The sequence below is a fragment of the Suillus plorans genome (genome assembly GCF_016647745.1).
Source record: "Suillus plorans strain S12 chromosome Unknown HD556scaffold_13, whole genome shotgun sequence".
NCBI lineage: Eukaryota > Fungi > Basidiomycota > Agaricomycetes > Boletales > Suillaceae > Suillus > Suillus plorans.
The window spans coordinates 249,724-265,190 of NW_024537397.1; the positions used below are offsets into that span (position 1 = coordinate 249,724).

A 15,467-nucleotide genomic window follows, 5' to 3' on the forward strand; every position below is an offset into this window, starting at 1 on the left:
TTGTGCTGGTTGTTGAGCACAGTGAGCTCCAACCTTGAACTGCACTTGCTGGTTGCTGATTCACACTTCACTCACAATTTTATTCTGAGAGCAAAAAGCTGGTCCTTATATAGACAAATTTGGTGGCTATACTACTAGTTTCTTGTACTTAAAGTTGTAACTTTAGTTTGTTAGTACCAAGTCACGCAGTATCTTTGGGTCAAAAAGTAAATATTCATAACTCTAGTTGGTATAATGATGAGTCAGCAAGAGCTGTATATGGCCCATGGGTCAGGTGACCCTTGATGACTCAGCTAGATAAGAGTGAGAAATGATTACATATTGTGTACGTATGTTTGTGTAATCTGTAGCTGATGAGTTTATTGGTAGCATAATGACATAGGACACGTATTTAGTGATTTGTAAGCTTTCCCACAGGGTAATCTTATGTAAACATATTTTTCACAGTCACCTGATATGTGTGAGAATCTTCTGAGTCATCTTCATGGCTGACTAAGCAAAACTCATCGCAGAATTAAATGTACAAATATATTCAGTCCGCTCACGTACAAACTCGTAAAAATGAAAAAAGCGAAAAATATTCCCTTAGCCTCAGTCTGACTTCAGATCATAGAAAAAATGATTTCATAGGGTATAGGGCTCATAGGAGAGTATTAGTCATTCATGCACCGAACCAGTTTGGTGCAGGTCACTGGGCATGTCTCGCTAAGCAAATACCTGAACTGCATAGTGAAGTCCCCTTCAGCACGCTGCCCCCAATGCAATGGGAGAGAAGAGAGAATGAGTAATATGTAAATGGCATGTCCACCACCCTAACAAAGGATTGGAAGTGAGAAGGACAGTAAGAGAGCGGAGCTTTGAAGGGTCATTGAAGAATAAATAGTGGATGAGGAACTTGAGGCCGAGACAATGTCATGATCAGCACATCAATATGATCGACTGTCAGATGATTACAACAAGAAATGAGTGTCTATTTTTTGTAACACGACACACCTTGGTCGCATAGCTCCTGCGCTGGACCATGTTTATCAAGTCCCGAGGGGTCCTTCATTGCCAATCTGTAACCAAAGAACATGCCCAAGAAGACTGGGTCATGGATGTTGGAGGTGTACATCTGTCCTCCAACTATATTCAGAGGATTTCTGCTCAAATCAGTCCCAGTCGTCCACCACATACAGTGGCTCAAAAAAGTGTCTCAATGTTTGTTTGTTTTCATGTAATTGCTTTCTTATGAGTCAGGGTGTGGGAATCTGACTATGCTATAGGGAGGTGTCAAAAAGGTTTGCTTTCCAGCTATATTTATGTTCCCTATAGCTAGTGCTGCCGAAGTTCAGTTCCGTCCGGTTTTTTCAAAATAATCGAGGACTGAGAACCGAACCTCAGTCAAGTTCACCAAGGTAGGGTGGACTCTGGGCTGGACCACTTCGAATGGGTTCACAATGGTCGGGTTCGAGTTCGAACCGCCGAACGCAACATGAAATTAGCAAAATTTTTCAAGTACTAACAATTGTAGTAGGCTAGACTATTCAACAATAAACATTTGAGGAGCAACGAGCTCAGCCTGCACCATTGCTGAGACATGGCCTTGATGGTATGCACTTTTTAACAGTTGAAGTGCCTCGAATGTCTCTGGAAGCAAGCAGTTGCGACGTGTGGTGTTGGTGATGCCACCACTTGAGAATGCCCGTTCAGATGCTACCGCAGACCCCTGAATAGCGAGGTAGTCTTTTGCGATGCGAGCAACAGTGGGATACTGAACCGAGTGATGCTTTAAAAAAATAATTGTCAGCTTCAAGTTACACAGAATATTAAGGATATGAGGGAAGTGAACTTACACCCCACCACGCAACTACATTCTCAACATCCTCCAGTGGTGCAGCTAAGTAGTCCTCCAATTCCCGACGAGGCCTTTGATGAGCTGCATCATGTGAGACATGAGCTTTGATTGCATCGCGCATCCAGCTCTGGCTGTAGGAACCTTGGCGTGAGAGGGATGGTGTAGCAGAATGTGTCGTCACGGCAGATGAAGGAGGGGCACGATAATACTGATCAAACTAGATACTAAGTTAGTGCGCAGACAATTTATTGAGATACCCATGGACTTACCACATCTTCAAGCTGTTTCACTCCATCAGCAAAGTCTTGAGACACCCATTTTGCCTTAGCGTAGGCAACTTTGTAGTTAGGGTCGAGGGCTGCATGAAAGTAAGAGTGTTGTCAAAATGAGAATGTGTGAATTAAGAATGGGGCACATACCAAGGCAGATGAAGTAGACATCTGTGTCATTTGTCTTGCAGTACCACTTAGCCAGATTGTCCAGGCCGGATGTGACAGATGCTGAAAGTACGTCGAATGTTGAAGTGCCAGCCATGTGTTCCCATGTCTCTTGAAGATATTCGAGGACAGGAATGGTGCACCAGACTGTAGGTTCACGAGTAGCTGAGAAAGTCTGTTGAGCGTTAGCAGGCTCCTGTGCAGTGTAGTGCTAGTTAATACAGAAGGTGAAAAAAAGACAGTTGAAGGAACTGACCTGTAGCACGTCTCGAATCAATTCCAACTTTGCCCACTCCTGTTGTGTGAGCTTGAATGCCGAATATGTTTTCCCTTGTAAGTTGGGGACTTCTTTGCTGTCGTCAGCAAGTTGTGTGAACCTGTTCACTCCCTTAAATTAGATAGAACATAACACTTAATATGAAACAAACCTTGCGTAAACGAATCACTTGCTCCAACATCTTGAAGAGTGATGCCCAACGTGTTCGAACCCATTTGAGAAGTTTGAGAGTGGGGAGGTCAACCTCAGTGCAGCACTTCTTGAAGAAAACACGAGCTTGTGGGGACTTTCGTATCTGCGTGATGAGTGAAAGGGCTTTACTGATAGTATTGGCAATGTCGAAATCGGTCTTGTCATTGTCATTGTCGTTGTCTTCTGCTGTCTTCTTGAGTAAAGCGCTGGCGGATGTCGGGGCAACCCTCTCAACGAAATGCTTTGCTGCAAGATGCAGCGCATGTTCCATACAACAAACACAATGTTCGACTGGGTCCCAGTTGATGCCATTAGGGTCGATCTCCAATGCGACAGTTCAGATCGCTGTGTCGTTGTTCGTGGCGTTGTCAGCTGTGAACCAGCCAACCTATGATCAAACAATTAGATAAACAGTAAGTACAACGACATAGATGCTCACCTTTTTGCGTATATCATACTTATCGATCACTTCGATCAAAATACCACCAATGTTAGCGCCACTGTGGTTACCCTTGATGAGCCTAAAGGCAAGTTGCTCTGTCTTAAGTTCCCACTCCTGAGGTTTGTCTGCGGGTGAGTCGATGTAATGGGCGGTGACGGAAAGGAATGGGTCGCCTGGTTCAGAAGTCCAGGAGTCGAATGTCATTGAAATCTTGCTGTCAACGTGCTATGACAATTATAATGAGTGAAAATCAGACAATCACAATTATTAACAAACACTTACTGCTAGTTTTTCCTTGACTCATTCGACAGCAAGTTTTGCTCTCTCTAGAATCTCGTCTCATGTCTTAGTGCGGTGTGGAATATCTTGATCTGAAAGACTTGGCCAAAGGTATTGCAGGAGGCAGCGAAAGGATCCTTTGTCGACAAGTTGAAATGCCTGCAATTGCGTGAGGATGTGTACGTGAAAGAAAGAAATAAACAAATAATACCTCATCCTCGGCAACGATAAGCTCGACAATATAGTCGACAAGGCCTGACTTCGAAAACTGTGGTGGCTTGGGGACAAGGGCACGATCAAGAGTTCGCTGCCCCCCATCGGATACCTTGACATTTAAGGGAATAGCACGCTCATGCATGATGATGCCTTTCTCCTCGCAGCGACTCTTGTAAATCGGAAAGTGGCAGTTTGGATTCCGGGCGATGTGAGTACGACGGGTAGAAATGCTGCCTTTGAAGAAACAGTTTTGAAGAGGCACATTTGCTTCCCTATGAGACGGAAGGCAAGTTAGTAAAAAGACGCTTGAAAACGGGGAGCAAAACATACTTGCAAACGTTACACCACCATCCATCCTCACTTTCACCAGTGTGTGTGTTCTTGTGGCCTTTTTCCTCGGTGAAGATCATCCAGAGATCTGCCGTCCGCTCATCTTTCTTTAGACTTTTGCGAACCTGGAGGTCTGATATGAGGAAAGCAGGAGAGAGTCTGAAAACACACTTACATCTCGGTCGGCATCTCCAAATGCTTTAATTTGCTGGTAAGCTTCTTCAGCTTCCTTGGCTTCTTCGTCACCTGAATCCGCAACAAATGACTCATCCTTGTTGCCGTTGCCGTCGTCGTCACCACCGCCATCATTGTCGCCAATTGTAGAAGAGCCAAGCGGGCACTTGGTGGCAGGGGGCATGGTGGTAGTACCTGAACGTTTGGCAGGAATGGCACTGCTTGCTGCTTCTCGCACCTTTGCGGAAGGCTTGATAGGCCGGCCAGAGCGATGAGAACCAGCAACAACTGTTGCAGGCATTCGGTGAGAGCCTATGAAAGAGTCCAGGGTATGAGGGCCAGGGGGCAAAGCCTCAGATGAGGATTCAGGATGGGGCAAGATGGGCATGTCGTTGTCAGGATCATGATACCATTCGATTTTGGATGCATCCTTCAAAATGCCATTAGCATTAACTGCAGAGTTAGACATGTTTTGATAAATAAACTTACCTTGCATATACCCCACCCTTTTATTCTTGGCTGATGTTCTGTGCAAGGCCAGGACGAGATGTGAATATTCATTTCGATCGATCGTGTTGGTGATGATGGCGCCGGTGAGGATTGCGCTGGTAATGATTTCACCGGCAAACTTACTGATGTGTTGACAGTGAGTATCCTTCGAACCTGAGGAGTCGCAGAACAGAAGCAACAAACCTGCAACTCTAATGATCCAGGTTCGGACCGGTTCAGACTCATCTGAACGGGTCCGACGTCCATCCGAGACCACCCGAATGAAGAACCTATGTAAGGTTCAGTCCTGTATTGTATGTCAAACCCCTGACCAAACGGTGGTTCCGTTCGCAAAAGTTCAGGTTCGAACCTAGGTTCGGGACTGAACTGCGGCAGCACTACCTATAGCGTGGGAGGCCGACACCACTGTGTGAAGATATGAACATATTAATTTGATGACTCATTGAGACACTTTTTTGACTTGAAAAAAATTTAGACAAATCAGACCACCTAGACAAAATGTCATTACTAAATATTTCAAAAAATGGTGTCATCTTAATTATATGATCTGATTTTAATATCTGACATTTATATAATCTTTCATCAGCTTATAGGAAGAAGAGACTATCCTTTGCTCTAAAGCACCAATACTGTACTATTGAGGACTGGAAGAGGGTTATTTGGTCAGATGGTCAGGAATATGTATAGAAAAAGGCAGAAGAACCACTAGGAGAAAGAGAGGTGAAAGGCACACTAAAGTTTGGAGGGGGAAACTTAATGGTATGGGGCTGTATGAGATGGAATGGAGTGGAGATTTTGTGTGAGGTGGAGGAGAGAATGAATGCAGAGCAGTATGTCTCCATTCTAGAGGAGTGTCTGCTCAGAAGCATGCAGGAGTCAGGTGTTGATGAGGAAGACATCATTTTCCAGCAAAACAATGACCCCAAGCATACCTCAAAACTGGTCACCAAATGGTTTGATGACCATGATATCAATGTTCTATCATGGCCAGCACAGTCTCTAGACCTCAACCCTATTGAACATCTCTGGGAATTACTCAAAAGACTACTTGCTGCCTATCAAGATTCTCCAAAGGGGCTATTTGAACTATGGGAGAGAGTTGTGGTAGAGTGGAAAAAGATTACCAAAGAGGAATGTCAGAGATTGATAGAAAGTATGCCCAGAAGGATAGCAGCAGTGATTAAAGCCAAGGGAGGTAACACAAAGTACTAGAATTATAAAGATTGTATCAGTCAAACTTAAAGTCAAAAAGTGTCTCAATGAGTCATCAAATTAAAATGTCCATATCTTCACACGGTGGCGTCAGCCTCCCACACTATAGGGAACATAAATATAGCTGGAAAGTGGACCTTTCTGACACCTCCCTATAGCATAGTCAGATCCCCACACCCTGACTCATAAGAAAGCAATTACATGAAAACAAACAAACATTGTGACACTTTTTTGAGCCACTGTAGTTCTGACCAGTATTCCAATCTTAATGGAAGGACCGTAGTTCAACATTCGCAGAGCATTCAACAGCATGGGGAGAGATCAGCTTAACATGTGAGAATCCTTGTTCTCTGTAACAATGTCCATGTGCCATGTTATCTTTAACTCCAATGGCTGTTACTCCAGAGTTGAACGTGATAGCATTTTTGCTATTGTTGCGAATATATTGTTTTGTGCAAGACACAATCTCGTTGGCACCGCCACTGCGAACAGCGCTAACATTAGTCATCTTGATTGGCTTTGCATGATGATGAAAGTGCATACATACTCAATGCAAAACCTTGTCCTTTCAGCTTTTCATCAAAGGCCTGTTTAAAATGTGTCATGGATGACATATAAACACTATGCATATGCTTAGCGAATGAGGCGAGTATAAAAGAACAAGTTCAATGGTTTGGGTAACCAGAGGACTCACACTAGTTCTGAGTTACTTTACAGAACAATGGTGGGTAGTAGTGCCGCAGCTCGGCTACGGCCCGTTCCGGTTCGGTATTTACGGCTATGTCAGAAGTTCGGCGATTCCCTGTGAGCCAAGCCACCAATTACGGACTCAGTCCGACTCATTAGCCACGTGGACCAGTTCCAACGTTTACAAACCAAAAATGGATGAACCGTGGCTTGAACTGCTTCAAGCCAGCTTCAGCCAGTCCAAGCCATATACACACGGCGGTTGAGTTGAACTTTTCTTATTGTCTCTCAGTGTTGGCTAGATTCCCTGACTTTTTGCTTATTGTATACACCATGGATAAGGTCCCTGTTCGAGTTGATGGAAGATTTAGGTTAGGAGATGTCTTGGGGTCTGGTTCATATGGTATGTTATGCACATATTACCGGCTACATGATAATTCAACATTTGCACTCCATTTAGCTGTCGTGTATCGTGCACGGAACATCATCAAGGATGATGCAGTTGCCGTTAAACTCGAACCCATCAGCAACTCATCTTCCGTGCAGCATGAATACAAAATTTTGAAACACCTCGAAGGTGGTGTTGGTATTCCCTGCGTCCTTTGGTTTGGTAGGGAGTCGACGTATCACGCTCTGGTTCTTGACCTCCTTGGGCCATCACTATACAGTCTATTCCTTACTCACAACCGAAAATTCAGCCTTGATACCATCGTTAATCTAGGAGACCAGCTGGTTAGTTGGTGTGTGGGTTGTTGCACGTGCAGATCACTGACCCACTTCCCCAGCTCTCGCGTCTCGAATATATTCACTCGCATCATTATATTCACGGTGATATAAAACCGCAGAATGTTGTAGTGGGGCTTGGCGATTTGAGGGACACTGCCTTCATTATCGATTTTGGCATTGCAAAGGCATTCTGGAATACATCAACCAGTGTTCATATTCCATTTCGCCAAGGTCAATGTCTCACTGGCACTCCTGCTTTTGCATCGATCAACAATCACCTGGGAGTCGAACCGGGTCGTCGTGACAACCTTGAGTCACTTACATACATGTTGATATACTTTTTGCAGGGCTCCCTTCCGTGGTTAACCAGCGATGAAGAGAAACTCTCCAGCTCTTTGATACTCGAGTGCAAGGTGAACACTACCATTGAAGATTTATGTCATGGAATTCCCGTCGAGTTCGCAACAATCCTCATTTACACGCGCTCTCTCGCGTTCTCAGAGGATCCCGATTATAACCACCTTCGTTCATTACTTCGCATGCTCAGTTCTATGTCACCTGCACCAGCTGCGTGCTTGCTGGATTTCAACCAGCCTGATGTACATTCCCCTCCATTATCCAATGAACCTTGGGTAATCGAGGCAGTGCCTCCATGCCCACCGCTTCGCAGATCAACTCGTGTGTGAGTAGTTCATTTATGTTCCTGCTTCGTATGAATTAATATGATTGCAAGTTTACATCCACGTAATGGCCCCTCCCTGCACGCAACTACTTCTACTCCACGTCGGAAAAAGACTAAACTCCCCTAGATTTAGCTTCTAAATTCCAACTCAAGGACTTCCAGTTACTATATTTACACTGTTGAATACATGTGCACAGTGCGGAATTACTTATTTTTTGTACAAACACTGTATGTGTATACTATACAATATGACACAGCTGCCAGCACCTATGCATGATCACGGTGATACTTCGTATTATGTAATATGATTTCTTCAACTCCCACGCAGCGCCCTCAATGTCAACATGCTGTAGCCTGTAGGCTACACCTTTTTCATGAATCATCATGGCGATTTGAACCAGCAGACAAGTCACACTATGTAATAACGACGACTCGGCAACTGCTTATTGATGGGGATCGCCACCTTTGGCTTCTGTATCATCCATGTTGGCCTCGGTTGCAACTTGCAACACTACCACATAATACATTCTTCTGCAATTTCGGTCATGGAGGTGGTGAGTCCTAGTGTGAGTGCGACGACTGCAGCTGTGAGTGCTATTGCAAGTGTTAGTTTGGGTGCGGGTCCAAGTGACGCTAGCCTGTGCAGGTGCAAGTTTCAGGGTTCAATTACTCGGTGAGTCAGTGTCAAATGAGATCCGGCTAGAGTCCTCATGAATCATGATTGATGATAATTTCCCTTTGGGCTTTTCCATCAGGGACAGTATCACCGTTCATCAGCATGTTCTGGGGTTTCCCCAGGCAAATATATATTGCTATCACCATGGTCCACCAACCACCAACAACGACATGCCTCCTCGATAAAAGAACACTTCCCGGCTTGTTACCAAAGCCACTGCTACTACTCCCATTGCTCCCGTTCCCATTGCTGCTTCTGTTACTCCCGTTTTCATTGGTGCTCCCGCTCCTGCTGGTGCTCCCATCGCTGTTGCTCCCATCGCTGCTGCAGTGAATGCGAATATTTTTCGCAATCCTCAAAGGCATCGTCAGCCTCCTCTCTGATTCAGACAAAACGACGGAGATGAAGGGGAATCCTTCCACCTTGAGAACATCTCCGGGGATGAGGAAGATGATGTGGTTAACTCACCTGCATCCGCAGTTAGGCCTGCAGCAGGCAACAGCCCACTTCAGACCGCTATGAGTACTGCTATCACCGACCCTCTCGCCACTGGTGGCCGAGCAAAACCACCTAAATCCTCTGCCGATATACATTTCTTCTTCAGACAGGACCCTACGACTCATTTCAATATCTGCAAAGCCTGCGAGTGAGTATTATGTCTGCAGTCTATCATTCTTTCTGACATTCTTCGCCAGAAAAATCCACGAGTTTGATGTTACTTACCATGTTACATCATACGTTCCTAGTACAAGCACCTCAACTCGTCGTGCACACGCCTTCACCGAACACACCGACATTTACCTGGAGGAGGCAGAGCGTCAGCACTGGCATGTCCTCCATAAGTCATCGCGACTGAAGACTCTTTTGGACGAAGGCTGGTCAATCACGACCATGTGTCAAAGGCTGAAAGATCCGGCTTGCACATTAGAGTCACTCGGTACTCCCCCTAGTCCTGCCTCACTCCCTGGAACCAGCCTGTCGACTCCAGACGATATATTGCCTGTGTTTACTCTTGATGAGATGCATAAACACATTGTCAAATTCATCATTGCTGATGATCAGGTGAGTCAATGTGCACTTTCTACGTGCTATGGTTAGTGATTTTCTTCAGGCAATCAATATCATTGAATGCCCGGAATTTTGCCGCCTAATTCGTCTTCTGCGGCCATCGGTAAATGAGACTGATATATTCCATCGCACCAAAGCTCATGAGTTGGTCATTGATGCTTTCCATGAGTACTTCAATGCCCTGAAGAGGGACCTTGCGGTAGGTCTACCATTGTCAAGAGCTCTACAAAATATCTCATATCTTCAGGCCGCCCAGGGAAAGGTTTCGTTCACATCTGACCTCTGGTCAGATTCTAACCTTCGCCCATTCATGGCCATGACTGCCCACTGGATCGCTAGGGCAAATCAGAGTTCAGCACTCGTCTTGAGGGCAGCGCTGATAGGCTTCCACCACATTCCAGGGAGTCACACAGGTGATTTGCTAGCATCGGTAATCTTGCATCTCCTCGATCGTGCTGGTGTGACCGAAAAGGTCAGTGTTTAAGTGTACCATGTAATATGCTCTGACTTCGATTAGACTGGTCATTTCACTTTGGACAATGCTGTGAACAATCAGGTTGCCATGCGAGAGCTCTCACAAAAACTGGATTCTCGTGGGATTGATTTTCATCCAATCGACCGCAGAATACCTTGCTTCCCTCATATCATCAATATATGTGTGAAGCATATTATTGACGATTACCACAAAGCTGACTTTTCGCTTGTGGACGAATATTGGGTAATTGGCAATTGCACTGTCATCAAGACAGAGTATGTCAAAGCTGTGACGGGGAAAGCTCTCAGCAGAGCTAGAGATGTTGTGTGCACGCTTCGTGCATCAAACCAGCGACGCAATTCCTTCAGGGATACCATTGTCACAGGTAACGAGAAGAAGTGGTTCCTGGATGAAATGGGCGAGAAACTGCAGCTCCCTGTTGTCGAACTCCTGCTTGATGAGGCAACCCGCTGGGACTCGGTTTATATCATGCTCAACCATTTACGAACCCTTCGCCAGGTGAGGTACCACTCACTAAACGTCTGCCATGAACTAATAGTGGCCCAGGCAATAGATCTATTCTTTGACTCTCCCACTCAACACTCGATCAGCAAGTTCAAATTAAATTTGATGGAGTGGCAGTTCCTACAGGATGTCGAAGTAATCTTAGAGGTTAGTTCTGTCATATTCGAAACTCATGTTCTATTTTATTATTTTATACTAGGCGCCCCACGCTGCCCAACAATGCATGTCGGGCGAACGCACTCCCTGCCTGAGTGGTGCATTTCCAGCATTTGAGACATTGATTGAGCGGTGGAAGTTTTTAGCTCGACATGTCCCACACTGTGAACCTCTTGTTCAGATAGGTCTGACTTGGGCAGATAAGTATGACGAGAAGATGGGCGCCACAAAAGCCTATGCAGTCAGTATGCATGAGTCCGGTATCCTTCAGTAATGTTTGGTTGCTCATGATTGCATTTATAGTTGTTGATCCTGCGATTCGAATGTCGTGGGTCCGGAGTCATTGGGAGGCACAAACACTTGCAGATGTGGAGAAACATGTAATTGCTCTGGTACGTCTATCAAACCAATAACAACTTTAAACTGATGTTATCACATACAGATGCATCAAAAGCGGATTACAAACGGCTCGGCATCTGCAGAGTCTCCAGCTAATGAAGCAATACCTCAGCAACAACCACGCATGCTAGGCTCGCGCCTTTATGGGCTTCCTGATATTGACGTCCTGCCACATCACAGCAACAACACCCAGACGGTCGAAGAAGAATTCGAGGCCTACATCACGGCTAATCTCAGCCCCAAGGGAACCGATATACTTGGATTCTGGGCGGTGAGTGTCTCCTATCTCTGCAAGTTAAATCATCATCATTGACCATGAGGTGTTGACCAGGTCTCACAGACCTTATTTCCGACACTTTATGGCATTGCGATGGACCATCTCCCAATACAGGCCTCTGCTGTTCCATGCGAGCGAGTATTTTCGTCCAGTGGTGAAACCGACACGAAGAAACGTAATCGCATGAGCCCGGTCCTGATGGAGGCCCTGCAGATGGTAAAGTTCCTCCTGAAAAAAGAACGACTCGATTTTATGAAAGGTTGGGCAGCGTCACAAAAAGATAGGGAGTACAAGATTTTGGGCGAAGGAGACAAGACTAACAATCTCTTGACATTTTCCAGCAGTGAAATCACAGGTGATGTATGTGACACTCTTCTCAGAGCTATCGCAGAGGAAGAATGCGATGACATTGACGATGTTCCTACCACCTACGACTTCTGATGTTTTTCTTCCTTACACATTTTTCACAGATTTTTTTTTTTCATTTCTTGTTTACTATCCTGACTTGTTCTGGCTACCTGGCATCTTGCTATACTACCTTCCTTCACCGTCTGCCTTTCGTCTGGTCTAACCTGTTCGGAGAGTGTCTACGACTCAACTCTTCACTTGGTCTTTGCGGTGGTTCTGAAGACTGGTGAGTGCTTGAAGGACACACTGAGATGTACTGACTTGGAGCTAGGTTATCGGGCTTGGTTCTAACTTTCCCTTGGTATCTGAGTTGATTCTCATGATGTTGAGATCCACTGCCACTGCTGCAAGCATGCTGGTGCTGGTGTAAGTTCGGTTTGGGTGCAGGCCTAAGTGTCACTGCGACTACAACCGCAACTGCAACTGCTACTGTGGGCATGGGATTAGGTGCAGGCAGGGATGAAGTCGTAGAAATCATTGGTATGCTGATGCTGATGCAAGTTCGGTTCAGGTGTAGGCCAAAGTGTCACTGTGACTACAACCGCAACCACAACTGCTACTGTGGGCATGGGATTAGGTGCAGGTAGGGACGAAGTCATAGAAATCATTGGTATGCTGACGCTGAAGCAAGTTCGGTTCAGGTGTAGGCCCAAGTGTCACTGTGACTACAACCGCAACCGCAACTGCTACTGTGGGCATGGGATTAGGTGCAGGCAGGGACAAAGTCGTAGAAATCATTGGTATACTGACGCTGAAGCAAGTTCGGTTCAGGTGTAGGCCCAAGTGTCACTGCGACTACAACCGCAACCGCAACTGCTACTGTGGGCATGGGATTAGGTGCAGGTAGGGACGAAGTCATAGAAATCATTGGTATACTGACGCTGAAGCAAGTTCGGTTCAGGTGTAGGCCCAAGTGTCACTGCGACTACAACCGCAACTGCAACTGCTACTGTGGGCATGGGATTAGGTGCAGGCAGGGACGAAGTCATAGAAATCATCAGTAAGCTGCTCCTGCGGACATGGGATTAAGTGCAGGCAGGGGCGAAGTCATAGAAATCACTGGCAAGCTGGTGCCAGTGTTCAGGTGCAGGCCCAAGTGTCATCGCGACTATGACTGCTACTACTCATGAGATTAAATGCAGGCAGGGGCGAAGTCGTAGAAATCATTCGTAAGTTCAATTCCATTTCAATCAAGTAGGCTTTTTAGGGGGAGGGGGGGGGGATTTATACTAATACATGAATGAACTTCGCATCTACAGGCAGTGTGCAGTACCACTACTGCCGCACATATATAACGCAGGTTTGGTCTTTATATCTAGCTCGTAAATATCAATATTAATTGTAAAGTGAGAAAAGACGCAGATACGCACCACATTATCCCTCCCGCTTCCAGCCTAACTTCTTCAACACCGCATGCAGCCATTTCTTCATCGGCCGTTCAACAACGTCCGTTCCCTCTGCGACATTCACTCTTGCCCCCGTCTCCGTTGGTCTAAGCCCCGTCTTCACGTGTCTATGGTTTCGAAACTCCTTCGTTTTGAGTTTGATCTCTGCTTGCTCTGCTTCATATTTGCGAGCGCTATTAATACTGCAATACAGCTACTTCGATTTAGCTGAGTCGAAACGTTGCGTGAGATTTTTCACATACTTTGTCCTGTGGACCCATTTCGATTTGCGATCGATGTTGATCGTCAATATCTATGTGTTGAGTGATGATTTTTGGAGTATCTCAGACACAGGAGGCTTGTTTTGGTGAGTCGAGCTCTGAGACGTTGATCCTGTATGTTGTGTGTTGATATTTGGTCTTGCGAGTGGCTTATACTGATATGTCAAATTTTTCTCGCTCAATTAGCTTTCATTCACTCCAAGTCCTTACCCACCGTTCGCAGTCCATCAGTGTGTCGATCTTCATTTGGGCAAGAGCCATGCTAATCCAAGTCGTTGCCTATCGTTTGCAGGGAGTGAGTTCGTCGATCCTTGTTCAAGCAAGAGCCATGCTGATCCTTGTCGTTGCCCACCGTTCGCAGGAGGTGAGCTCGTTGATCCTCGTTTGGGCAAGAGCCATGCTGATCCTTGTCGTTGCCTACCGTTCGCAGGGAGTAAGTTTGTCGATCCTCGTTCGGGCAAGAGCCATGCTGATCCGTGTCGTTGCCCACCGTTTGCAGGAGGTGAGTTTGTCGATCCTCATTCGGGCAAGAGCCATGCTGATCCGTGTCGTTGCCCACTGTTTGCAGGAGGTGAGTTTGTCGATCCTCATTCGGGCAAGAGCCATGCTGATCCGTGTTGTTGCCCACCGTTTGCAGGAGGTGAGTTTGTCGATCCTCATTCGGGCAAGAGCCATGCTGATCCTTGTCGTTGCCCACCGTTTGCAGGAGGTGAGTTCCTCAATCCTCGTTCGGGCAAGAGCCATGCTGATCCATGTCGTTGCCTACCGTTCGCAGGGAGTGAGTTTGTCAATCCTCGTTTGGGCAAGAGCCATGCTGATCCATGTCATTGCCCATCATTCGCAGGAGGTGAGTTTGTCGATCCTCATTCGGGCAAGAGCCATGCTGATCCGTGTCGTTGCCCACCATTCGCAGGAGGTGAGTTTGTCGATCCTTGTTCGAGCAAGAGCCATGCTGATCTGTGTCGTTTCCCACTGTTCGCAGGGAGTGAGTTTGTCGATCCTTGTTCGAGCAAGAGCCATGCTGATCTGTGTCGTTTCCCACTGTTCACAGGGAGTGAGTTTGTCGATCCTTGTTCGAGCAAGAGCCATGCTGATCTGTGTCGTTTCCCACTGTTCACAGGGAGTGAGTTTGTCGATCCTTGTTCGAGCAAGAGCCATGCTGATCCGTGTCGTTGTTCGCTCGAGCAACGGCCATGCTGATCCAAATCATTGCCCACCGTTCGTAGGAAGTGAGTGTGTCGATCCTCGTTCGAGCAACGGCCATGCTGATCTAACGGCTGGACATTAGATATATAGCATTTGTATATTTCCTTTTCTTTGCTTTCGTTTGTCACAGATAGAATAGACGTATCTCAGGCTATCGCTGAATAGACCAGCAACTGTATTTCTACCACATCAGCGCATGTCCCTAAAATTTAGAAAACTGCAAAAATAAGCAGATGCAACGCGATTGGTCACGTGCACAAAAGCAACTTTGTCATGACTTAACAGTTCCATACAGCCTGACAGATTCCTGGTGAGCGAGAACCATGCGGGTGAGCGACACGCCAAGGTAATCATAAGATTATATATTGTGTAATTTTAAATCAGCTAAAGCTGGCTCTAGCTGACGTGAAGACCATATATGCGGTTCCATTGACCGGACCAAACCATGAATTATGTAAGCCATAACTAGGTACACGGCTCGGCTAACTGTAGCTCCGCCCACGGCTAAAGCCGGACATAAGCTGAAACTGCGGCAACACTAATGGTGGGTCTCAAACTGGCTCTTCACTGTCTCGCATACCCAGGTACATGTGCATGGCAGTAGCTCTGG

At 46.2% G+C, this 15,467-nt stretch overlaps 3 protein-coding genes across 3 annotated transcripts; 1 reads left to right on the forward strand and 2 right to left on the reverse strand.

Annotated features, from left to right (window-relative positions):
- Positions 1-424: 424 nt before the first annotated feature.
- On the reverse strand, positions 425-4,940 carry HD556DRAFT_1305965 (uncharacterized protein; the record flags this gene model as incomplete). Its single annotated transcript, XM_041299849.1, has 10 exons — positions 425-492; positions 994-1,125; positions 2,257-2,485; positions 2,531-2,662; positions 2,703-2,846; positions 3,676-3,952; positions 4,011-4,135; positions 4,186-4,637; positions 4,674-4,839; positions 4,878-4,940. 10 exons carry the CDS (start codon positions 4,938-4,940, stop codon positions 425-427), a joined length of 1,788 nt encoding a protein of 595 aa, XP_041163189.1.
- Positions 4,941-6,926: 1,986 nt separating this feature from the next.
- HD556DRAFT_1232509 (protein kinase) lies at positions 6,927-8,005 on the forward strand (the record flags this gene model as incomplete). Its single annotated transcript, XM_041297514.1, has 3 exons — positions 6,927-6,996; positions 7,054-7,325; positions 7,379-8,005. 3 exons carry the CDS (start codon positions 6,927-6,929, stop codon positions 8,003-8,005), a joined length of 969 nt encoding a protein of 322 aa, XP_041163190.1.
- A 5,354-nt stretch (positions 8,006-13,359) lies between these two features.
- On the reverse strand, positions 13,360-14,809 carry HD556DRAFT_1305969 (uncharacterized protein; the record flags this gene model as incomplete). The annotated part of the gene is made up of 6 exons (XM_041299850.1): positions 13,360-13,564; positions 13,634-13,683; positions 13,862-13,930; positions 14,004-14,209; positions 14,349-14,413; positions 14,556-14,809. 6 exons carry the CDS (start codon positions 14,807-14,809, stop codon positions 13,360-13,362), a joined length of 849 nt encoding a protein of 282 aa, XP_041163191.1.
- Between the last annotated feature and the right edge of the window lie 658 nt (positions 14,810-15,467).